The 11,560-nt window shown below is 41.5% G+C and overlaps 1 protein-coding gene across 1 annotated transcript in view; it reads left to right on the top strand.

Moving 5' to 3' along the window:
- FNBP4 (formin binding protein 4) overlaps positions 1-10,416 on the top strand; it is a 30,185-nt gene extending 19,769 nt beyond the window's left edge. Inside the window, exons 14-18 of the mRNA XM_010842458.1 lie at positions 1-100; positions 224-368; positions 782-1,107; positions 5,719-5,876; positions 9,365-10,416. Coding sequence (XP_010840760.1) covers positions 1-100; positions 224-368; positions 782-1,107; positions 5,719-5,876; positions 9,365-9,455 — 820 coding nt within the window. The 3' untranslated portion in view covers positions 9,456-10,416. The remainder of the gene's footprint in view (positions 101-223; positions 369-781; positions 1,108-5,718; positions 5,877-9,364) is intronic.
- Positions 10,417-11,560: the final 1,144 nt, after the last annotated feature.

The following is an 11,560-nucleotide window of genomic DNA, read 5'->3' as shown; positions in this document are numbered from 1 at the left end:
GGAGATGGAAGACGAGGGGAGTGAGGAGCCGCCTGCTCCAGGAACGGAGGAGGACACTCCACTGAAGCCCGCGGCACAAACCACAGTTGTCACTAGCCAGGTGAGAACCGCTGCTTGGCATTCGGAAGAGTGTGGGGCACTGGGGTGTGATTGGTAAGGTTTCTTTTAGAAGAGGATACTTAACCAGGGCCTTCAGCCACTGACTAGAATCTCTTCATTTCAGAGTTCAGCCGATTCTACCATCTCTAGTTCTCCTTCCACTAAAGCGATAAAGAGAAAAGCTACAGAGATGAGCAGTGCAGTAGTCCAGCGATCAGCCACCATTGGCAGTTCTCCAGTCCTCTACAGCCAGTCAGCTGTAGCTACAGGTCAGCACTGTGGGTAAAGTGTGTTTTCATCAGTGTATTTTCTTTGTTTCCTGAACTAGATGTCATAAATTAAAGACTTCTCTTTGCAAAGACTGTTCATATGCCGTTTCTTTCAGTTACTGAAAACCACTATTAACAGTCTACATGCGTCCTTCCGGATTCTTCTCTGTGCATTTACATAACAGTGATTTCGGTGTTAAGTCCCTTAATGCTAAAACATTCAGAAATTCATATTTTGCCACCAGAAAATGTGACTGTTTTTTTTTTAGGTTTGGTTTTTCTAAAGGGGGAAGGTACATTAGAATCGCTTTGTAGATAATCTAACTCCCACTTTCCTTTTCCTTCTTTTCTTGTTTTTGGCTTTGTCACAATGTCCTTCTTATAGTTGTTTCATTTTATATTTTCTGTGTTAGGTCAACAAGCGGCAGGGGTTGGACACCAAGCAATAGCAGTTAGCCATCCGGCAACAGGAATGGGCCATCAGGCCAGAGGAATGAACCTGCAGTCGAATTACCTCAGCCTGGCGTCGGCTCCTGCACTTATGGGCTATGCTGAATGTTCTGTGCCCATGGCAGTGACCGCGCCCACACTGCAGCCGGTCCAGGCCCGAGCTGCTGTGCCCACCACTGCCATTATTGAACCTCCTCCTCCTCCTCCTCCTCCTCCTCCACCACCACCACCACCACCAGCTCCCAAAATGCCACCACCCGAGAAGACGAAAAAAGGAAAGAAAGATAAGGTAGAGTACATGGCTCTTTAAATTTGTATTTAAAAATTTTGTTCTATTGAGGTGATATTTAAAGGTTACATTCAGTAGCATTTAGTATATTCACACTGTGGTGCAACCACCCCGCCTCGCTGGTTATGTAACATTTTCATTACTCCAAAGGAGAGCACCTGCGCCCATTACGCAGCCACACCTCAGTACCCCTTCCCTGGCCTCGGGCCTACCAGTCAGCTTTCCATCTCCACCAGGTTACCCACGCTGCAGTGGTGCATGTCAGGCTTCCTTCACTTAGCACAATGTTTTCTGGGTTCATCCATGTTGTAGCTTTATCAATACTTCGTTCTTTTTATGGCTGAATAACCTTCTGTTTTGTGTATGTACCACAGTTTGCTTCTCCATCCATCCATTGATGGACATTTGGGTTGTTTCATACCTCTCTGCTGTTTTTTTTTCTCTCTGCTGTTTTGAGCAGTATCTATAAATATGTATATGAGTACATACATGTTGAGTACTTGTTCCCATTTCTTTTGGGGGGGGGGTGTGTATTTAGAAGTGAAATTGCGGGAGCATATGGTAGTTCTGATAACTGTCGGAGGAACCATTTTCCTGCAGTGAATGAGCCATTTTCCATTACCACCAGCAGTGTTGAGGGGCACTAATATCTCCAAGGGCTCACCAGCACTAGTTACTTGCCATTTTCTGAAGGTTACCATACCAGTCGTGGCAGGTATGAGTGGTATCTCATTGTGGTTTTGATTTCTGTTTCTCGAGTGAGTGAGTGAGTATGTTCAGCATCTTTCATTTGCATCCTTCATCAATGCGCCCACCGTGAAGGTAACAAGATTTTTTCAGGCCTTTTCTAGGCATGTATGTTCCCTGGACGTGGACTCGTATGTGGTTGGTTTTTTTTTTTCCCCTCCTTTCCTCTTGTATATTTACTTTTAATTTCCCTAAGGATTTCACACTTATTCTATGAGCTTTTTATGTTCTGTTGTATTCCTGTTCACAGAAGCATTTGCCCCCAACTGTCCAGATGACATCTGTCCCGCTGTGGTTTTCACAGGCCGCAACTGCCGCTACCTTTCATGGCTTCTAACCCGAGATCCAACATATACCACCATTCCTAGCTGACGTTGAAGTCAGACAACACTGAACCAGTCCCGAAGGCAACCACAGTCTGGAACATTTCAGACACCCCACTCATTTCCTTCCATCTGGAGTGAGGGAACTGAGCCTTGGGCCATTTTCGTTCCAGCCACGCTGGGGAGGGTGTGAAATGAGGGCACGCAAACCTGCCCCAGAATCTCCTGCTGCTCTTGGTGCAGGTTTTTCTCGATTGCCTGTTCTCTTAGTTGCTGCAGAGCTTTGACTGGTTTCTAGAGTTCCCACAAAACAATCTTAGTCCGTTTCTTATTTGTTTATATATTTCCATGGGATCAGCAAGAGCTTGGAGCTTCATAGTCTGCCAGCTTTCTGACATCACCCTCACGGACTCTTTGAATTCCCTAAATCACCTAAAGAAACTTTCTCATCAGCTTTTCCCTTCCCAGTGCTGCTGCTCCATTGTCTCAGCTGTCATCTTTTGCTCCAGGGGTCAGTGGGGCAAATTCTTTGCTTTACGTGGTTCAAGGGACCTTCTTGAAGAAGTTTGAGTTACACACAAAATAGAGTATTTCTGGATTGACCCACTTGTCCAAGCTGGTACCACGGTTCCAGAAATTATCTGGAAATGAAGTGTTCTGAAAACTCAACAGTGCCAGGATAGCATCTTGAATGGATTGCTGTCCAGCTCACTGTGCCCCATGCACCTCTCCTGAGCCAGCGTACTGTCGACCACCTACATGCCTTGTCTGTGTTTACCGGTCCCCCTACTGTTCATTTTTACAGAATCAAGGTTAGAGTGTTCAGGGCTCAGGAATCATTTCTCTTATGAAGCCTTCCTTGCCGCTCTTCCTTCAGTCTTCCAAGAGAGAGAATCATCTCCACCTCCATTCGTTCAAGTAATTTTTTAGACAATCATACTCTTACTACGGTCATATAAATAATAGTTTTTTAAAAAATACATTTACTTGTTTTTTGGCTGCGCTGGGTCTCAGTTGTGGCACATGAGATCTGCACTGTGGTGTGTGAGATCAGTAGTTGGGGCACGCGGGCCCAGTTGCTCCACAGCACGTGGGATCAAACCTGCATCCCCTGCGTTGCACAGCGGATTCCCAGCCACTAGGCCATCAGGGAAGTCCCTAAATAATAGTTTCGAAAATCTAGTATTCTACATTAACATGTCGTTTTTATGGACTTATTTGAAAGCAGTGTTTCATCTCTTTGGTGTTCCAGGCCATTTTTTAAAATGCACGATATGTGCTTATTTGAAATACCTGATTCCAAGAATATCTGAGACCTATATATTTTTTCAATCTTTTTGCTCAGGTTTTGTATGCAGTTTACTAGAAAAGAATTCTAGCCATTTAATCTTTTCCTCTGACTGCAAGGTTCCCCTATTTAAAATGTGTTCAAACAGCCAGTGCAACTCTGGATCCATGGTTTTGAATGTGACAAACAATGCCTAACTTCTAAAGCATAGCTTACTTTCCCATGACAGATAGGAATCAAATACACTTTGAATTTACAAAATCGTATGGAAGTCAAAATGAAACCGCCATGACTCTACCTAGATCTATGTTGTTTCTAATCATATTTGCAGAAATGTGGTGAGAGGTTGTACTGCAGTGAGCCCTCTATTCATAGTGACCATTACGACAACAATTCTTATTACTTTTTACTCGGTTGGTTGCATTCTGACCCAGAATAGGTTGTGTTTGGAGCTTACTGGAAGGGTGTGAATGCAGTGGGTCAGATTGGACCACAGGTGAAATAACAGAATGGAATGTGGGAAGGTGTGTGGAGCAGAAGGCTTAAGCATTTACCATGGGCATTTCCCCGAATGTTAAAAACCTGTTATTGATAGTCAGAATAGGGTACTGAGCCAGGGAGGCAAGTCTTTTAAAAGACTGAGAAGATAAGCTTGTTTTCTCAACTCTTTTGGGTGGTTAATCACGCATGTGTTTGTTTTAACTGTAGGCTTGGAAAACAGTTTGGGCCACTATACGTAGACCTCCTAAGAGCACGGCACTCCTTCATACCTGCCACTTGAGGGCCTGCTTGTATTTAGAGGGTCACTTGGCCAGGATCTTCCCTGGTGGCCAAGTCTTCAAAAACACAGGGGTGAAAATTAGTTTTTATCAGTGTCTAATATAATATTTCTCTAAATTCAGTGAACTAATCACAAATATTAGAAGGTTTATTTTGAATACATACTATCTGTCAAGCATTCTAAGAACTTCATATTCAGTAACTAACAAAATCTCTGCTTTTGTAGAGCTTTTCTGGTGGGCTTGGAGAGGGTAGGGGGCAACTGGGTTGCAGAAACAGATAAGCAAATATATGTTTAACGTTTAAAAATGCAATGAAGAAAAAAGTGTCAGAGGACTGAAAGTGAGTGGGCTTTGGGAGGCGGTACTGTTTCATATAGTGTGGTCAGAGAAGGCATCTTTGCTAGAGCGCCATTGATCAGAACTCTGAAGGTAGTGATAGAGCAAGCCATATTGTATATATAGCAAATATCACAAGGTTTTTTCCCTTAACTGTGAGATTCTGTGTTTAATATAGGCAGTTTAGAAACTGAAGGTAAGCTAATAGAAAATTGAATTGTAAGTAGTATCTTCTCTTAGAACTGATCTTATAATTAATGTTTTAATATTCCTCTTTGTTTTTTTTCATATTTAGTAGATGTGTTTGACTCTGTTGGCTCTTTCCAGAAAAGTTATCATTTGTTTCTCAGCACTGTGTTTCAATTGATACGAACACTACATCCATTTAAACTCATAAAAGGGTACATTGTAATTCTGAGAAGATAAGGGCAAGAATTTTGAATTCCATAGAATAAGGCTAAAGGAAATTTTTCTGACCTGATTTCGTAAAATACCCCATTTACAGACAGAGGGGACACATGTATGCCTATGGCCGATTCATGTTGTCATATGGCAAAAACCATCACAATGTTCAGTTCAGTTCAATTCAGTCGCTCAGTCGTGTCCGACTCTTTGCGACCCCATGAATCACAGCATGCCAGGCCTCACTGTCCATCACCAGCTCCCAGAGTTCACCCAAACTCACGTCCATCGAGTCAGTGATGCCATCCAGCCATCTCATCCTCTGTCGTCCCCTTCTCCTCCTGCCCCCAATCCCTCCCAGCTTCAGAGTCTTTTCCAATGAGTCAACTCTTCACATGAGGTGGCCAAAGTACTGGAGTTTCAGCTTTAGCATCATTCCTTCCAAACAACACCCAGGACTGATCTCCTTTAGAATGTTGTAATTAGCCTCCAACTAAAATAGTTTTTTTTTCTTCTTCTTTTTTAAAAGAAAAAATATCCCATTTACAGTTTTTAGGTTTTTAACCAAGCTTGGTAGAAGTTTTTGGCAAAAATTTAGAATGGTACTTGTGTTTGGTTGATTTTGAAGTTCACTTACTCCTTAAAACTAAGGAAGAGATCTTGATCTCATGTGAAGAACTCGTTCTCTTGTTTTATGTATTATATTCTTTCTGACCTTTAACCTTTGTTACAGGCAAAGAAAAGTAAAACCAAAATGCCATCTCTGGTAAAGAAGTGGCAGAGTATCCAGCGTGAGTTAGATGAAGAGGAAAACTCTAGTTCCAGCGAAGAGGACCGAGAATCGACCGCACAGAAGCGCATTGAAGAGTGGAAGCAGCAGCAGCTGGTCAGGTAAAGAGGAGGGCTCTCAGACGGGCAGGCTGTGCTGCTTGCAGCTGTGCTTGTAGAACTGTTGTATTCTTCAAGTGTTTGTTTTTATTTTATTTTGTTTCTTTACGGCTGTGCTGGGTCTCACAGCTGCGTGAGCTTTTCTCTAGTTGCAGAGTGCAGGGGCTGCCCTCTGGTTGCAATGTACAGGCAGCTCCTCGCAGTGGCTTCTCTCGTTGCAGAGCATGGGCTCCAGGGCACATGGGTCTCAGCAGCTGCAGCTCCCGGGTTCTAGAGCACAGCTCTAGTTGTGGTGCACAGACCTAGTTGCTCTGCAGCATGTGGGATCTTCCCAGATCAGGGTTTTGAACGCATATCATCTACATTGGCAGGCGAATTCTTTATCACTGAGCAATCACGGAAGCCCCCATGTTCTTAAAGTCATAGCCCTGATTTCTTTACAAACTTAGCCCAAGCAGTTTTAAATTCATAGAAATGTTTTTTTCTATAAAAATTACAGTCTAGCTTTTTTCAAAGACATCAGAGTTGTAATCAGTTCAGTTCAGTCGCTCAGTCGTGTCTGACTCTTTGCGACCCCATGAATTGCAGCACGCCAGGCCTCCCTGTCCATCACCAACTCCTGGAGTTCACTCACACTCATGTCCATCAAGTCAGTGATGCCATCCAACCATCTCATCCTCTGTCGTCTGCTTCTCCTGCCCCCAATCCCTCCCAGCTTCAGAGTCTTTTCCAATGAGTCAACTCTTCACATGAGGTGACCAAAGTATTGGAGTTTCAGCTTTAGCATCATTCCTTCCAAAGAACACCCAGGACCGATCTCCTTTAGAATGGACTGGTTGGATCTCCTTGCAGTCCAAGGGACTCTCAAGAGTCTTCTCCAACACCACAGTTCAAAAGCATCAATTCTTCGGCACTCAGCTTTCTTCACAGTCCAACTCTCACATCCATACATGACCACTGGAAAAACCATAGTCTTGACTAGACAGACCTTTGTTGGCAAAGTAATGTCTCTGCTTTTCAATATGCTATCTAGGTTGGTCATAACTTTCCTTCCAAGGAGTAAGCATCTTTTAATTTCATGGCTGCAGTTACCATCTGCAGTGATTTTGGAGCCCCCCAAAAATAAAGTCTGACACTGTTTCCACTGTTTCCCCATCTATTTCCCATGAAGTGATGGGACCAGATGCCATGATCTTCGTTTTCTGAATGTTGAGCTTTAAGCCAACTTTTTCACTTTCCTCTTTAACTTTCTCAAGAGGCAGGTCAGGTGGTCTGGTATTCCCATCTCTTTCAGAATTTTCCACAGTTTATTGTGATCCACACAGTCAAAGGCTTTGGCATAGTCAATAAAGCACAAATAGATGTTTTTCTGGAACTCTCTTCCTTTTTCCATGATCCAGCGGATGTTGGCGATTTGATCTCTGGTTCCTCTGCCTTTTCTAAAACCAGCTTGAACATTTGGAAGTTCACAGTTCACATATTGCTGAAGCCTGGCTTGGAGAATTTTGAGCCTTACTTCCCACTAATTGTTCATCTTAGGCAAAGAACTGTCTTAACCCTGAGCATACAGGGGAAAATAGTCATCCCCATTTACCATGTAGCTCCAAGAGACCAATTTTTAATTTAACAAGATTTAAATATAGCTAAGCTAAGTTTTTATTCTTTATTTTCCTGATTTTTGAAGGTACACATACTGAAATGACCAACAGTCCTTTAGTGTAACCAGTTGCTCAGTTGTGGTGCATTACCTGGAGCATACTGATAGTGATGCCAGATTTTAGGTTCATCTCCGATAGGTTCTAGCATATCATTACTGCTGCTTCTGGCACTTACAACATCCATAAATGCAGTACTTATGGAAATGTTTGAAGGAATTCCCTGGCAGTCCAGTGGTCAGGATTTTTCACTTTCACTGCTGAGGGCCCAAGTTCAGTCCCTGCACATGGAAAGATCTCCCATGGTGTGGCGAAAAAGAAAAATTGAGAAAGGATAGCCATCTTTGTTTCATAATTCAAAACATTTTCATTTTTAGATCCATAAATACCAATTGGAATAGTCATTCCAGTGAAGTCTTTGTTCCTAAAATACGTTTCTCTCTAGCCGCTGCACACCTGTTTTTAGCATTTGTCCCACTTACAAACTTGATCAAGTACATTTTAGCATATAGCAGCATAAAACGTGAAAACTTATGCAAATACTGTATTTCCTTTTTGGCCCATATATTCACTCATTGATCTTGAATTTAAGAAAATTCATCTGGATTATGATCTTCTTAACACTCGTAGCCTGAGATTTTACTTATCCAGTTTTACCATCACAATTTGAATGTACAGTGCCCCTATCTCTTTGTATCCATCTGAATTATGTAATATTGGGGGCTGTCCCGGAGGAGACTATGAAGATGTTGTCTCCAGACTTTACTTCCTTGAAAGGTGGTGCACGGGATTTGGGGCAACACAGGAAGAAAACTGCAGGATGGTATTAATGATAATTTAGTTTTACTTGTGTATCATCCTTGTAGATGACTCCATTATTCTTGAGTTTTCTTACTATTTAGTCCTTTTTAGTGTTGCTGGGAATTGATTAATCATTAATTCCTACAGTGATGAAATAGTAAACTATTTCAAGATGATGGGAAGTCACAAAGGTCTTGTAATTTATCTTATTTTAGATTTATAAAAGGGTCTCATGCACTCATTTTGGTTATTGCAAGATAGAATCTGAGTTTTTGTTTTGTCTTTGCTGTGCTGCACAGCTGGTGGGCTCTTGGTTCCCTGACTGGGCCTTCCACAGTGAGAGCACAGAGAGTCCTGACTACTGTACAGCCAGGAAATTCCCAAGAATCTTGAGTTTGTTTTTTGTCGTTGTTGTTTTAAATCATAGCATACTATATGGTTTACCTGTGAACAGATAGCATATTGTTGTTGTTTAATCCCTAAATCGTGTCTGACTCTTTCACTACCCCATAGACTGTAGCCCACCTAGTGAATCTTGAGTTTTAACCAGTTTTTTAAATTGAATTTGAATAAGCCGTGGGAGATCAATGCTAATTAGAACTAATGAAAGAGGATCTCAGAAACATCAGGTCTACCCATCCCTGGTGGTATGTTGAGGGTTAAATATATCTTCTTAGAGGTTAAGTAAATAAATCTAGGATAAAGACTCCTAACTCCTTGGAGCCAAGAAATACTTCTACAAGCATGTGTTATTTTCCTTCAGCGTAGCTTTAATGGTTACTAGGGAGACATAAAAATAAATATGCACTTAAATATAAATACAGCTGTAGAGCAGAGTATTTGTATGTGTTTGGTTGACCTATCAACTAAGAAATTTGATGAAAACTATTTTGGTTACTTAGCTGAGAAATTTGAAACTTTGTCATGAAGATAGATGCGATAGATCCAATTTTCAGCTTTAGTCAGTTTTTATTTGCTAGGAAATGAACAGCTCCATTTTTTTTTTTCAGTGAAGTAATCTGTCTGTTTTCACAGTGGCATGGCAGAGAGAAATGCTAATTTTGAAGCCCTTCCTGAAGATTGGCGAGCAAGACTGAAGAGACGAAAAATGGCTCCAAACACATAGTTTTTTACTTTTTTGTTACTGTGTGCTGTTTTTTTTTTTTTTTTAATGTTCAGTTCAGAGTCTTAACCAGTTTTACTGTTGCCAATAAACTATAAATGTTATGAGGGAGAGCATATGAATTTGCTGGGCAAGAGCATACAAAATTCCCCCATTTGTGAAATGTAGTTTTTTCTGTTTTGCCAAAAGGTGAGGTGGCTGAGCCATTTGACCTGGCTGCCTGTATTCTCACACTGGCAAACTCAGCATGTTAGGTACATCATCAGTCTGGACGTGTGGCTCATGACACTTCTGTAGAGGACTCATTGACGAAAAGGGAAGGATTTTCCTGCCTAATAGAGGCTCTTGTAGTTTCTAGTGTGGCACACTGTCTCTCGTTAACTTCTTCAGAACAAGTGCAATTAAGAAGGCAGCTCTATACTCTACCTTGCTTAACTGGGATTATAGGAATTTCCTTCTGACCTCTTCTCTTAGTCTGCCACCCCCAAAGTGCTGAGGTATACAAACTCATCCATGTTGTGCTAACAGACGGCCACACTCTATAAATTTATAGAGTGTTTCTCACAGATTCTAGAACTGATAAAGATAGCTCAGTCATTGCACATACTAGGTGACATATATAAATCCAGTATAGGGCAGCAGCAGCAAGTGTTCATGCCTTTGAGACTTCCCCCTCACACGTGGGAGTAAGTGTAACGAGCCACTGTATGTATTGCTGTGTCTCCATTGTCGTACCTTGGTCCAGAGTTCATCTCCCATTTATATGTGAATGTATTCTCCATAAAATTCCAGTATTTAAAAAAGCAGTTTACTGTTCTGTACTTTATATTGTATCACAATCAGGTAAAAGTCACTTTAAACTGAAGAAAAAGCAAATTGTGTTTTAAAGCTGTTTGTATTTCTCCAGTTTCTGACCTTGTAAATTTGTATATATGCACTAATAAAGCCTTTTTTATACTTCTGATTGGTTATCCTTTTGCTCCTGTTTTGCCTGTTACTCCATGAAGATGTCACCAAGACTTACTTTGAGTCAGTCGTTTTTTCTAATCAAGTAGGCATAAGGGAAACATTGAGAAGCTCTCAGGAGAAAGACGAGTGTCAGGATCTGGAGCCCGTTGCAGGGTGGGAGGATGGGGTTAGAAAACAGGACTCTAGTATCAGAAAATATGATGTGACTTAAGTTTTGGAGCTTGTGGTCTATTATTAGCTTGTATTTAGCCTACTTAAATCCTGGAAATGACAAAATGTGGTTAATATTGTGAAAAAAAAAGGTGCTTTATACTCTCACTAGTTACAAGAGTTATATATACTCATAGTCATGTAAAGTTAACCAAAGACAACAGTAGTAAAAATTTTATTCCAGTATATTTATATGCAGCTAACTAATCAGTGTCATATATACTTGTGTGTTGGTTTTTATTTATACAAAAATCGGGGTGACCATTTTGTATATACATTGTTTTTCTTGTCATTTGCATAGAGCACATTTCTGGAAAAAGGCTATTGACTAGTCATTAAAGCTTTTGCTTTTAACTGCCTAACAGTTAACCAGATTTCTAGGAATTGTTGACAGGAACTAAGTGCCTTTGTCCCTATCCTGCCAGACCAGAAGCATTTTTTTGAATCTGACAATTTGATAGTCAAAGTGTGGGTTTTACTTTGTTTCTTGTATTTTTCAACCGAGAAGGTAATTTTTCAATTCTGGCTCTGGGATGGAGGGAATAGGTGAAAGAGGAGAAGCAGCTCCCTTTGAGTAATACCCAACAGTTTCCTTAAAGCTGAGAAACTTTTTTTTTTTTGGCTGCCCCATGGAGCATGCCTTAGCTACCCACCAGGGATCCCACCGGTGCCCTGCAATGTAAGCGCGGTCTCTTCTTAATCACTGGACCGCCAAGGAAAGGGACAGTGGAAGCGTTAGTCGCTCAGTCGTGTCTTACTCTTGAGACCCCATGGACTGCAGCATGCCAGGCTCCTCTGTCCATGGAATTCTATAGGCAAGAATGCTGGAATGGGTTGCCATTTCCTTCCCAGGACCGCCAAGGAAGCCCCCATCAATGCAATTTCTAATCCCCAGAGTCCGGGCTGCAATACTGTAATGAAAAGAGTAA

Source organism: Bison bison, unplaced genomic scaffold (genome assembly GCF_000754665.1).
Source record: "Bison bison bison isolate TAMUID 2011002044 unplaced genomic scaffold, Bison_UMD1.0 scf7180017864178, whole genome shotgun sequence".
Taxonomy (NCBI): Eukaryota; Metazoa; Chordata; class Mammalia; order Artiodactyla; family Bovidae; genus Bison; species Bison bison.
Note: the sequence above shows the minus strand (reverse complement) of the source record. Positions and strands in the feature narration are given on the sequence as shown.